Genomic DNA, 12666 nt, shown 5'->3' on the forward strand with positions numbered 1-12666 from the left:
GATGGTGACCATGGATGTTACTACTCCCATTCCATAGTCACTCCATTGGCTGCCTGTCATTTGCCGGGGTCAATTCATGGTATTAGATATCCCACACAAAGCCCTTTGGTCCCTCCTATCTGTGGGACTGCCTCTCCCACTATGCTCCTCCACAACAGCTTTGTTTACGTGAGCTGGGTCTTCCACAAGTGCCAGTGATAGCGGAGTCGGAAGTGAATTATTCCATTTCCAATCTTGCTGTTCAGTGAAGGTGAAATTATGTTTTATTTCTGTATAAGTTAGATAGGAACAAGTTGTATTAGGTAGAATGTAGGAATCACTGTTGTATTTTGTATTTGTGTCTGTATGGAACCTCCTTCGCTGAAGGCAGGAATCCACCCCTGCTCCACCTGGGCACGACCCTTACATTTGCTAAAACCATGAATGGACGTTTGACAAAAGGGACCCCGGAAGAAGCGCCTCCATCTGCCTTAATCCCACCAGTAGGCAGATAAGGGTGTCAGTTGCTATCGTTAGGTTCTCCTGCTTCCTGGCCCCCCAAGCACCCAAAGTTGGGACTCTTTTGTGTTTTTCTCCAGCCTGTGCTAATACTGCCATCAGCCTGGCTCGGGCTTCTGCCGCGAAATTCAAGAAGGGAGTGCCCTCTGGACTCTAATTGGTTCCCATGTATTTGTGAATGAATGGTTGTAGGCTGTCCTGTATTCTCCCAGACTCCTGGGCAGCAGAAAGTGTATTTAAGTTGTTGAACAGCTGCTAGGCTGACACGTAGGTCAGCATCTTAATAAACTCATTTCTATTTTACTATACTCGCTGAGTTGGGTCCTGTTTCTGTTCCTCTGCGCTGCTGAGAGCTGGTTGATCTGGGAGAATAAAAGTTACCCAGGCAGCGTGGTAACACCAGCCTGTACGGGCAAGATCAGCAACTGCCCATACACATGCTATCTCCATTGTGGCCTCTACCTTATAGGAATAGGTCAGAAATGACCGCGTCCAGGCCTCTCTGGGCTTTCCTCAAAACTGCAAAAACTGAATAATTAAAGGGGTTTCTTTTAGAATTCGGACACAGGATGGTAGATGAAACCACAGAACGGCTGCAGCAGGAGGCAGAGGCAATTGCAATATGTCAGGGAGATTACGTATAGCAGAGTACCTCTTCAACAGACCAGACAGAAGCTCTGCTAAACAGGATACCTTTCAAAATGAACATATTGTCCAGAGGTTTCAGAGTGTACCCGTTGGTCTGCAGTACGGCAGCTACATTTGGTTGCAGTAGCACCTTAGAGATCAGCAAGACGTTTGAAGTGTAAGCTTTGAGAATCAAAGCACCGTTCATCAGATACAGACACCCCTCAATCAAATTTCTGACTAAGGGAGCATAGACTCCCGAAAGCTTTTATACCCTGAAATTCTTGCTGGTCTTTTTGGTGCCACTGGACTCTAAGCATATCTATCCATCTATCCATCCATCCATCTTTATATACCGCCCTCCCCGAAGGCTCAGAAACACTTCTGTGCGTATGCCGACAGCTTAACTTCAGGAATTTGTGAAGATCCTTGTGCTGTGGTGGCAGCTGCTACCAAAGCAATTGAGACTCATCAAATTTTGGGGATTGAACATGTAGGCGGAGGGTTGCTTACCCACCAACTAAGTCCCCATTCTAGAACCTTCCTCCTCCTTCCCAACTGCCCACCTGAACTTGATTGTTGTAGACCCGCTCTCAATGTTGACAAAATGTCTCACTAGGGCTGAGGTATTGTTATTTCCTTTTCTCACAGATCCTCTTTCGACAATCTCGCAAGAGACAGCACCATAAACTTATTTTACACAGAAGAAAACAGAAACAGAGAGACTGGGCCTTGCCCTGGGTTACCCCATGGCTCAAATTTCCTGGTCAAATTTTGTTACCTACTTTGTTTCTTTCCATTTATTCCTCCCCACCCCCAAATAAAAGTCACAACAGTTTCTGAAAGAACATTTTTTTTCTTTATTCCACCTGGAAATAAATTAGACTGGACTTTGAATTAAGACAGTGTGTAAAAAGCCCCCACAAAACCCCACCAACCCCTGCTTTACCCGCGGTCCCCTAGTAGGTTAAAAAGGGCATTATGGGTAAGGAGTGTCAGCAAGAAAGATTGGAAGACTCTTGCGTAATGAGCTTTGGCCTGAAAGGACGGCGGTGCAAAGATCGCGGGCACAAGGAATTAGGGGTGCAGTGTTGACACAAGGCAAGACAAGTTCTCTGCAAGCCAAAGTCAGGTCTGATCCAGGAAGAAAGAATAGAGAATCGGAGTGTGTCTCGAGAAAGGCATTCATGATTCATCATCTGTATGGTCCTCCAGCAAGGCCCCCACGTCATCCAAAGCCCCCTGGATGCTCCCAGCCATATGCTCAGCATTGGTCTCCTGGCAGCAATTGAAGGCAGTAACAGAGAAGTTAACATGGACAGGAAGAGGGTTGTAGCAGACAGCATAGCCATCGGGCACCAGTGGTCCATAACACATCACACAGTCTGTGCGGGCAGCTACCTGAGGGGAGAAAGGACTTGGGATCAGCAGTCTGTGACCATGCATCTGAAAAAGTATAGGCTCCTCTCCCCTAACCTTGAAGTTCTAAAAATAAAAAAAGGTATCCAAACACTGACACACAATATACACAGAAAAACACACAGAATAAATGACATCACACAATTAAATAGATACCAGGAACAAAATTATAAAGCATAAGAACATAAGAACAAGCCAGCTGGATCAGACCAGAGTCCATCTAGTCCAGCTCTCTGCTACTCGCAGTGGCCCACCAGGTGCCTTTGGGAGCTCACGTGCAGGAGGTGAAAGCAATGGCCTTCTGCGGCTGTTGCTCCCGAGCACCTGGTCTGTTAAGGCATTTGCAATCTCAGATCAAGGAGGATCAAGATTGGTAGCCATAAATCGCCTTCTCCTCCATAAATCTGCCCAAGCCCCTTTTAAAGCTATCCAGGTTAGTGGCCATCACCAGAGAGGTAATGAATTAGCATCACCTTGAAGATATTGCTAGGCGGGCCTTCTTGGAACGAACACTCCACAACTACAGTGCCACCACTGAGAAGGTCCTGTTCCTGTGATTCTAAGACAATACTCAGGGCCAAAGTCTTATCACTAAGAGCGATACTAAACAGCTCTATGTGAAATTAAGTCGCATTTTATTCAATGGGGCTTACTCTCAGAAAGTGTTCTTGGGATTGGAGCCATCATTACTTATGAAGTTTGTTTACGTACTTGGTTAAGGGAGGATTATAAAGCTAAAATGGGGATGGGGGAACTAAAAATATGTATCCTCCCCACAATCAGTTCTTCAGGAGGTTGACAATGTGATAAAAGTTTTAGAAATGCAATCAATAAAATAGCATAAGTCATCAAGCCTGCTACTGCATCTCATGGCCAGAGAAGAAGAGGAATCTGGATTTATATCCCACTTTCCTCAACCGTAAGGAGTCTCAAGGAGGCTCACTAACTGCTCCCCTTTCTCTCCCCACAACAGATACCATGTATTTGATATTTGATTGTATTTGATATTAAAGAATAAGGGATTTATATAACCAGAGATTCAGGAGGGTTTTCTCTCTAGGTCAACTGGTTATGCAGACAAGCAAAAGATTATATCACTAAGAAAGATCTTGTCACTAAGGAATTTGTAACACTGCAGAACAGATTTAGAGATGTAAGAGAGAGAATATCTAGGGGGGGGGTGGGGGGGGGGGGGGGTGGGGGGGGGGGGGGGTGGGGGGGGGGGGGGGTGGGGGGGGGGGGGGGTGGGGGGGGGGGGGGGTGGGGGGGGGGGGGGGTGGGGGGGGGGGGGGGTGGGGGGGGGGGGGGGTGGGGGGGGGGGGGGGTGGGGGGGGGGGGGGGTGGGGGGGGGGGGGGGTGGGGGGGGGGGGGGGTGGGGGGGGGGGGGGGTGGGGGGGGGGGGGGGTGGGGGGGGGGGGGGGTGGGGGGGGGGGGGGGTGGGGGGGGGGGGGGGTGGGGGGGGGGGGGGGTGGGGGGGGGGGGGGGTGGGGGGGGGGGGGGGTGGGGGGGGGGGGGGGTGGGGGGGGGGGGGGGTGGGGGGGGGGGGGGGTGGGGGGGGGGGGGGGTGGGGGGGGGGGGGGGTGGGGGGGGGGGGGGGTGGGGGGGGGGGGGGGTGGGGGGGGGGGGGGGTGGGGGGGGGGGGGGGTGGGGGGGGGGGGGGGTGGGGGGGGGGGGGGGTGGGGGGGGGGGGGGGTGGGGGGGGGGGGGGGTGGGGGGGGGGGGGGGTGGGGGGGGGGGGGGGTGGGGGGGGGGGGGGGTGGGGGGGGGGGGGGGTGGGGGGGGGGGGGGGTGGGGGGGGGGGGGGGTGGGGGGGGGGGGGGGTGGGGGGGGGGGGGGGTGGGGGGGGGGGGGGGTGGGGGGGGGGGGGGGTGGGGGGGGGGGGGGGTGGGGGGGGGGGGGGGTGGGGGGGGGGGGGGGTGGGGGGGGGGGGGGGTGGGGGGGGGGGGGGGTGGGGGGGGGGGGGGGTGGGGGGGGGGGGGGGTGGGGGGGGGGGGGGGTGGGGGGGGGGGGGGGTGGGGGGGGGGGGGGGTGGGGGGGGGGGGGGGTGGGGGGGGGGGGGGGTGGGGGGGGGGGGGGGTGGGGGGGGGGGGGGGTGGGGGGGGGGGGGGGTGGGGGGGGGGGGGGGTGGGGGGGGGGGGGGGTGGGGGGGGGGGGGGGTGGGGGGGGGGGGGGGTGGGGGGGGGGGGGGGTGGGGGGGGGGGGGGGTGGGGGGGGGGGGGGGTGGGGGGGGGGGGGGGTGGGGGGGGGGGGGGGTGGGGGGGGGGGGGGGTGGGGGGGGGGGGGGGTGGGGGGGGGGGGGGGTGGGGGGGGGGGGGGGTGGGGGGGGGGGGGGGTGGGGGGGGGGGGGGGTGGGGGGGGGGGGGGGTGGGGGGGGGGGGGGGTGGGGGGGGGGGGGGGTGGGGGGGGGGGGGGGTGGGGGGGGGGGGGGGTGGGGGGGGGGGGGGGTGGGGGGGGGGGGGGGTGGGGGGGGGGGGGGGTGGGGGGGGGGGGGGGTGGGGGGGGGGGGGGGTGGGGGGGGGGGGGGGTGGGGGGGGGGGGGGGTGGGGGGGGGGGGGGGTGGGGGGGGGGGGGGGTGGGGGGGGGGGGGGGTGGGGGGGGGGGGGGGTGGGGGGGGGGGGGGGTGGGGGGGGGGGGGGGTGGGGGGGGGGGGGGGTGGGGGGGGGGGGGGGTGGGGGGGGGGGGGGGTGGGGGGGGGGGGGGGTGGGGGGGGGGGGGGGTGGGGGGGGGGGGGGGTGGGGGGGGGGGGGGGTGGGGGGGGGGGGGGGTGGGGGGGGGGGGGGGTGGGGGGGGGGGGGGGTGGGGGGGGGGGGGGGTGGGGGGGGGGGGGGGTGGGGGGGGGGGGGGGTGGGGGGGGGGGGGGGTGGGGGGGGGGGGGGGTGGGGGGGGGGGGGGGTGGGGGGGGGGGGGGGTGGGGGGGGGGGGGGGTGGGGGGGGGGGGGGGTGGGGGGGGGGGGGGGTGGGGGGGGGGGGGGGTGGGGGGGGGGGGGGGTGGGGGGGGGGGGGGGTGGGGGGGGGGGGGGGTGGGGGGGGGGGGGGGTGGGGGGGGGGGGGGGTGGGGGGGGGGGGGGGTGGGGGGGGGGGGGGGTGGGGGGGGGGGGGGGTGGGGGGGGGGGGGGGTGGGGGGGGGGGGGGGTGGGGGGGGGGGGGGGTGGGGGGGGGGGGGGGTGGGGGGGGGGGGGGGTGGGGGGGGGGGGGGGTGGGGGGGGGGGGGGGTGGGGGGGGGGGGGGGTGGGGGGGGGGGGGGGTGGGGGGGGGGGGGGGTGGGGGGGGGGGGGGGTGGGGGGGGGGGGGGGTGGGGGGGGGGGGGGGTGGGGGGGGGGGGGGGTGGGGGGGGGGGGGGGTGGGGGGGGGGGGGGGTGGGGGGGGGGGGGGGTGGGGGGGGGGGGGGGTGGGGGGGGGGGGGGGTGGGGGGGGGGGGGGGTGGGGGGGGGGGGGGGTGGGGGGGGGGGGGGGTGGGGGGGGGGGGGGGTGGGGGGGGGGGGGGGTGGGGGGGGGGGGGGGTGGGGGGGGGGGGGGGTGGGGGGGGGGGGGGGTGGGGGGGGGGGGGGGTGGGGGGGGGGGGGGGTGGGGGGGGGGGGGGGTGGGGGGGGGGGGGGGTGGGGGGGGGGGGGGGTGGGGGGGGGGGGGGGTGGGGGGGGGGGGGGGTGGGGGGGGGGGGGGGTGGGGGGGGGGGGGGGTGGGGGGGGGGGGGGGTGGGGGGGGGGGGGGGTGGGGGGGGGGGGGGGTGGGGGGGGGGGGGGGTGGGGGGGGGGGGGGGTGGGGGGGGGGGGGGGTGGGGGGGGGGGGGGGTGGGGGGGGGGGGGGGTGGGGGGGGGGGGGGGTGGGGGGGGGGGGGGGTGGGGGGGGGGGGGGGTGGGGGGGGGGGGGGGTGGGGGGGGGGGGGGGTGGGGGGGGGGGGGGGTGGGGGGGGGGGGGGGTGGGGGGGGGGGGGGGTGGGGGGGGGGGGGGGTGGGGGGGGGGGGGGGTGGGGGGGGGGGGGGGTGGGGGGGGGGGGGGGTGGGGGGGGGGGGGGGTGGGGGGGGGGGGGGGTGGGGGGGGGGGGGGGTGGGGGGGGGGGGGGGTGGGGGGGGGGGGGGGTGGGGGGGGGGGGGGGTGGGGGGGGGGGGGGGTGGGGGGGGGGGGGGGTGGGGGGGGGGGGGGGTGGGGGGGGGGGGGGGTGGGGGGGGGGGGGGGTGGGGGGGGGGGGGGGTGGGGGGGGGGGGGGGTGGGGGGGGGGGGGGGTGGGGGGGGGGGGGGGTGGGGGGGGGGGGGGGTGGGGGGGGGGGGGGGTGGGGGGGGGGGGGGGTGGGGGGGGGGGGGGGTGGGGGGGGGGGGGGGTGGGGGGGGGGGGGGGTGGGGGGGGGGGGGGGTGGGGGGGGGGGGGGGTGGGGGGGGGGGGGGGTGGGGGGGGGGGGGGGTGGGGGGGGGGGGGGGTGGGGGGGGGGGGGGGTGGGGGGGGGGGGGGGTGGGGGGGGGGGGGGGTGGGGGGGGGGGGGGGTGGGGGGGGGGGGGGGTGGGGGGGGGGGGGGGTGGGGGGGGGGGGGGGTGGGGGGGGGGGGGGGTGGGGGGGGGGGGGGGTGGGGGGGGGGGGGGGTGGGGGGGGGGGGGGGTGGGGGGGGGGGGGGGTGGGGGGGGGGGGGGGTGGGGGGGGGGGGGGGTGGGGGGGGGGGGGGGTGGGGGGGGGGGGGGGTGGGGGGGGGGGGGGGTGGGGGGGGGGGGGGGTGGGGGGGGGGGGGGGTGGGGGGGGGGGGGGGTGGGGGGGGGGGGGGGTGGGGGGGGGGGGGGGTGGGGGGGGGGGGGGGTGGGGGGGGGGGGGGGTGGGGGGGGGGGGGGGTGGGGGGGGGGGGGGGTGGGGGGGGGGGGGGGTGGGGGGGGGGGGGGGTGGGGGGGGGGGGGGGTGGGGGGGGGGGGGGGTGGGGGGGGGGGGGGGTGGGGGGGGGGGGGGGTGGGGGGGGGGGGGGGTGGGGGGGGGGGGGGGTGGGGGGGGGGGGGGGTGGGGGGGGGGGGGGGTGGGGGGGGGGGGGGGTGGGGGGGGGGGGGGGTGGGGGGGGGGGGGGGTGGGGGGGGGGGGGGGTGGGGGGGGGGGGGGGTGGGGGGGGGGGGGGGTGGGGGGGGGGGGGGGTGGGGGGGGGGGGGGGTGGGGGGGGGGGGGGGTGGGGGGGGGGGGGGGTGGGGGGGGGGGGGGGTGGGGGGGGGGGGGGGTGGGGGGGGGGGGGGGTGGGGGGGGGGGGGGGTGGGGGGGGGGGGGGGTGGGGGGGGGGGGGGGTGGGGGGGGGGGGGGGTGGGGGGGGGGGGGGGTGGGGGGGGGGGGGGGTGGGGGGGGGGGGGGGTGGGGGGGGGGGGGGGTGGGGGGGGGGGGGGGTGGGGGGGGGGGGGGGTGGGGGGGGGGGGGGGTGGGGGGGGGGGGGGGTGGGGGGGGGGGGGGGTGGGGGGGGGGGGGGGTGGGGGGGGGGGGGGGTGGGGGGGGGGGGGGGTGGGGGGGGGGGGGGGTGGGGGGGGGGGGGGGTGGGGGGGGGGGGGGGTGGGGGGGGGGGGGGGTGGGGGGGGGGGGGGGTGGGGGGGGGGGGGGGTGGGGGGGGGGGGGGGTGGGGGGGGGGGGGGGTGGGGGGGGGGGGGGGTGGGGGGGGGGGGGGGTGGGGGGGGGGGGGGGTGGGGGGGGGGGGGGGTGGGGGGGGGGGGGGGTGGGGGGGGGGGGGGGTGGGGGGGGGGGGGGGTGGGGGGGGGGGGGGGTGGGGGGGGGGGGGGGTGGGGGGGGGGGGGGGTGGGGGGGGGGGGGGGTGGGGGGGGGGGGGGGTGGGGGGGGGGGGGGGTGGGGGGGGGGGGGGGTGGGGGGGGGGGGGGGTGGGGGGGGGGGGGGGTGGGGGGGGGGGGGGGTGGGGGGGGGGGGGGGTGGGGGGGGGGGGGGGTGGGGGGGGGGGGGGGTGGGGGGGGGGGGGGGTGGGGGGGTGGGGGGGTGTTGGGGGGGGGGGGTGGGGGGGGGGGGGGGTGGGGGGAAGGGGGGGTGGGGGGCCGGGGGGTGGCGGGGGGGGGGGGGGGTGGGGGGGTGGGGGGGGGGGGGGGCGCGGGGGGGGGATGGGGGGGCGGTGGGGGGGGGGGGGGGGGCGGTGGGGGTGCGAGGCGGGCGGGGGGGGGGGGGTGGGGGGGGGGGGGGGGAGGGGGGGGGGGGCACGGGGGGGGGAGGGTGGGGGGGGGGGGAGATGCCAGCCACAGGATGCAGGCTAAACGTCAGGAGAGAATGTTGCTAGAAATACGGCCATACAGCCTGTTCATTGTTCCCACTTTCACAACTGTTTGCAAGTGGATTTTGCTATTTCGCACAGCTTTAAAGAGCACTGAAAGCAGTTTGAAAGTGCATTATTCTGCATGTGCGGAATGAGCCAAAGTTCAAAGGATTACATTTATTGAGAAAACACATGTGCCCCACACTTGCAGTTAGAACTGCTAACTCTGAGGGTTCCTGGAGATTTGGGAGTGGCGCATAGTGAGGGGGGGGGGAGCTCATCAGGGGCATGAGGCCGTAAAGTCTGCCCTGTTCCTCCAGGGCAGCGATTCCCAACCAGGGTTCCGTGGTACCCTGGGGTGTCGTGAGCATGTCCCAGCGGTACCGCGGCAACACTACTGGCCCCCCTCACTTGTGTGGTGTCTCCCGCCGGCGCCAGCAAGGACATGGATCTGGCCCAGGAGACAGGGCCTGCTGCAAGGTCAGCAGCCAATTCCCACCCCCCACCCCCAGTGCTTCCCTTCACCCTGGGAGGGGAAGGTGGGGGGTGGTGCAAGCAGGGGCACTGGGAGGGGAAGGTGGGGGGATGGCAGGGGTACCGTGAGATATGAAGAGTGAGGTCAAGGGTACCTTGATGTCAAAAAGGTTGGGAAACACCGCTCCAGGGGAACGGATCTCTGTAGTCTGATCTCTTTGAACAGGAAAGGGCAGGATAAAAAGTCCCATGACACACATACATGCATGCAGACAGTTGTGATTCCAGGAGAATGCCAAACCCACCCGGAGTTTGCCCAGCTTGCAGTTTCTATATTTAAGAGAAAACCAAAAACCCAATACTAGGCCATTCCCACACTAAAAGCATTTAAAACTGATTTTTAAAGCAGCTCACCACAGCAAAAGCGGGCTGCTCTCACACGCTGTTGGGCTTTGCACTATTGCTAGGCTGTCGTAATGATTTGCAACTAGACTGCCTTACCCACACAGGAAAGGCCATTTGCGGTGAATTTTTATCAAGCCAGGACAGCAAAACCACCCAATAATGCTTGGATGGCTGCAGCACATATCAAAAGCAAGTGAAAACTCATGACAAGGGGGGAGGGGGGGAGAACACATCAAGGGAGAGACAGGGAAAAATGTACCATGGCCCAGTTATAAAGAGGGGTGGTGGTAGAGACAGTGAGAAAGAGATGGGTGCATGGCAGGGGGGGGGGATCACATTTGAAAGCCTTCCTGGCCTCACAGTATCACATTTAGAAGTGATTTGTGGAGGGTTGGGGGCAGTGGTGGGATCCAAAAATTTTAGTAACAGGTTCCCATGATGGTGGGATTCAAACAGTGGCGTAGCACCAATGGGGCTGGCCAGGGCATTCCGGGGGCGTGGCCGGGCATTCCGGGGGCGGGGCATTAAAAATTTCTCTGTTACTGTAAAAAACTCTTACTAAGTTTCTGATTTCCAGCTGGTATCTTTCTGTCCATAATTTAAACTCATTATAGCAAGTCCTATCGTCTACAGCCAACAGAAAAGTCCTTACTTCTCCTCTAATTGACTGCCTGTCAAATACTTAATACTTTCAAATACTTAATTTTGTTTCTAGAAATCACAAGAAGGATACTTTCCTTAAACAAGGAACTTTACCATATTTCTAAAACATGTTTTAAAAACAGCCCAACAAGGGGAGAATTATCCCGTTTTCGACCTTCGCTAACCAGCCACATAGGAAACAACAGGACTTTATGATTTTTGGACCTAATGGAATTTCTAACGGAAAAGCAGACCCAATTCATAACCCCCTCTCGGCACACACAAATAATTAGTAACCCACTCTCGGGAACTGGTGAGAACCTGCTGGATCCCACCTCTGGTTGGGAGAAAAGGAACGAGCAACTGCAGCTTTGCACTTGAACAGTTTTGCAAGCCTCTCTAATCGCCATAGAAATATGGATCTGAATTTCTCCTTCCGCTGTATATTTGTATTGCATTTTCTGTTATAAGAGCTTCTGACTCCTGACTCGGCTCTTCTGAGACCAAGACTGCATCACCCTGATCAACAAAATTCCTGCTGAGCAGACGACTGTCTGTGTAATAACAGCATATTTCAGCTGGGGAGGTTTGTTTGCTTAGCAGGGTCCCCCCTTGCTGCGAAGACAGGCCTTGATATGAAGGAAGCAACGATTACCATGAACTCTCCTTGGGTCGTGCACTGAACAAAGGTCTCCAGGTGGAAAGGAAGTAAAAACCACTAAACTATTAGTCTGGCAATTGCTGCTGCCCTACCTTCTAAGGACTCTTTTTCTTTTATCTTTATCATTATTATTATTTATTCAATTTAATAGACCGCCCTACCCTCGAAGGGTTCAGGGCGGTTTACAGAACAGTTAAACACTTAAATGCATCATATAATTTCAGTTAAAATAATAAATAAATTAAACATTAAAACACTAGCAGCAGTAATCTTCTATAATAAAAATAAGTAGATGATGTCCGGCATTAACCCCTCCGGGAGGGGCCTGGCCGATATTCAATCAGCAGATGACATATGGAGCAGTAAAGAGCAACAAAGTTAATACACATTTATCCTAGCCTGCCCAAAGCATTGCTAGGCTTCTTGTTCAAGCAATACGATTTCTATTAAGAAACAATGAAATAATGTCTGAAATGAGGTAGACGCGTGATTTTACGGTACCAGATCACTGACAGAGAGTGAGCTAATCATCTCACGTATGTAATTTTAACATGCCCACTAAAAGCAGATACAAGTTTGCACCCAGAAAACAGGGGAAAGCATACATTGATTAGGATTCTGCAGCATTCAGTTGGCCAAAGTGAGTATTGCTTCCTGTTTCCTCAGCAGCCTAGAGCTTTGGGACCCCACCCTTCCCCCTGCAAACAGCAAAGGTGTTGAGAAGGGCAAATTGGCCTTTTCTGAAAATGATGTATACTGGTGGCCTTTATTTCGCACACAGAACTGCAGTTTATCAACCAATGGCACTGCTATCTGAAAGGCACTGTGTCTTTCACTCCTGTTTATTGTGTGCATCGAGGAATGCTGCTGTAAATTTCGTTGTGCGTGCACAATGACAATAAAATGCTCATGCTTATGCTTATTCCCCACCCAGACAGGATTGCTCCAATATAGGATCGTTCCTGAAGACTGTTCAGGATTACAGTTGAACACAACAGCAGGATAGCTGACTGGAATGAAAATCAGGGATGTCCTGTTAATACCAGCAATGTATACTCCCTGCATGCATTTCTAAGCATAATTCACAGAGTTAGTTATTACCTTTAAAGCAACCGGGAGACCCGAATGAGAACCTGCTCCCATATATTATTATTATTTATTACTATTATTTATTAAGTTTATATACCGCCCTCCCCGGAGGGCTCTGGGCGGTGTACAGCATAATTATAACAAAATATAACAAATAGAGCACCTAAACAGAATACAGAATATAAATATATATAATATAGGCTCCATTTATCCAAAGTATTATTATTATTATTATTATTATTATTATTATTATTATTATTATTATTATTATTATTATTATTGGGGGGGTGGGGGGGGGGGGGGGTGGGGGGGGGGGGGGGTGGGGGGGGGGGGGGGTGGGGGGGGGGGGGGGTGGGGGGGGGGGGGGGTGGGGGGGGGGGGTATTATTGCTATTATTATTATTATTATATTTATAATATAATATTATATATATTATATATATATTATATATATATTATATATATAATACACACACAATAATACACATACAATAATAATTTTGCAGGCCTCCCATTTCCTCCTGAGGGCTCAGGGCGGTTCACAAATAGGGTTAAAACATACACAAAACATAATTTACATAATTAATTTCCTAAAAACAGAACCCATTTTAAAATGTGGATGGCGTCTGGCTACCACCCTCCCCCCACTTGT

General features: G+C 64.0%; 1 protein-coding gene across 1 annotated transcript in view; it reads right to left on the reverse strand.

Annotated features, from left to right (window-relative positions):
• Positions 1 to 1961: 1961 nt before the first annotated feature.
• LOC125427689 (carnitine O-acetyltransferase-like) overlaps positions 1962 to 12666 on the reverse strand; it is a 60495-nt gene continuing 49790 nt past the window's right edge. The window contains exon 11 of the mRNA XM_048487243.1: positions 1962 to 2610. Coding sequence (XP_048343200.1) covers positions 2311 to 2610 — 300 coding nt within the window. The 3' untranslated portion in view covers positions 1962 to 2310. The remainder of the gene's footprint in view (positions 2611 to 12666) is intronic.

Source organism: Sphaerodactylus townsendi, linkage group LG03 (genome assembly GCF_021028975.2).
Source record: "Sphaerodactylus townsendi isolate TG3544 linkage group LG03, MPM_Stown_v2.3, whole genome shotgun sequence".
In the NCBI taxonomy this organism is placed as follows: domain Eukaryota; kingdom Metazoa; phylum Chordata; class Lepidosauria; order Squamata; family Sphaerodactylidae; genus Sphaerodactylus; species Sphaerodactylus townsendi.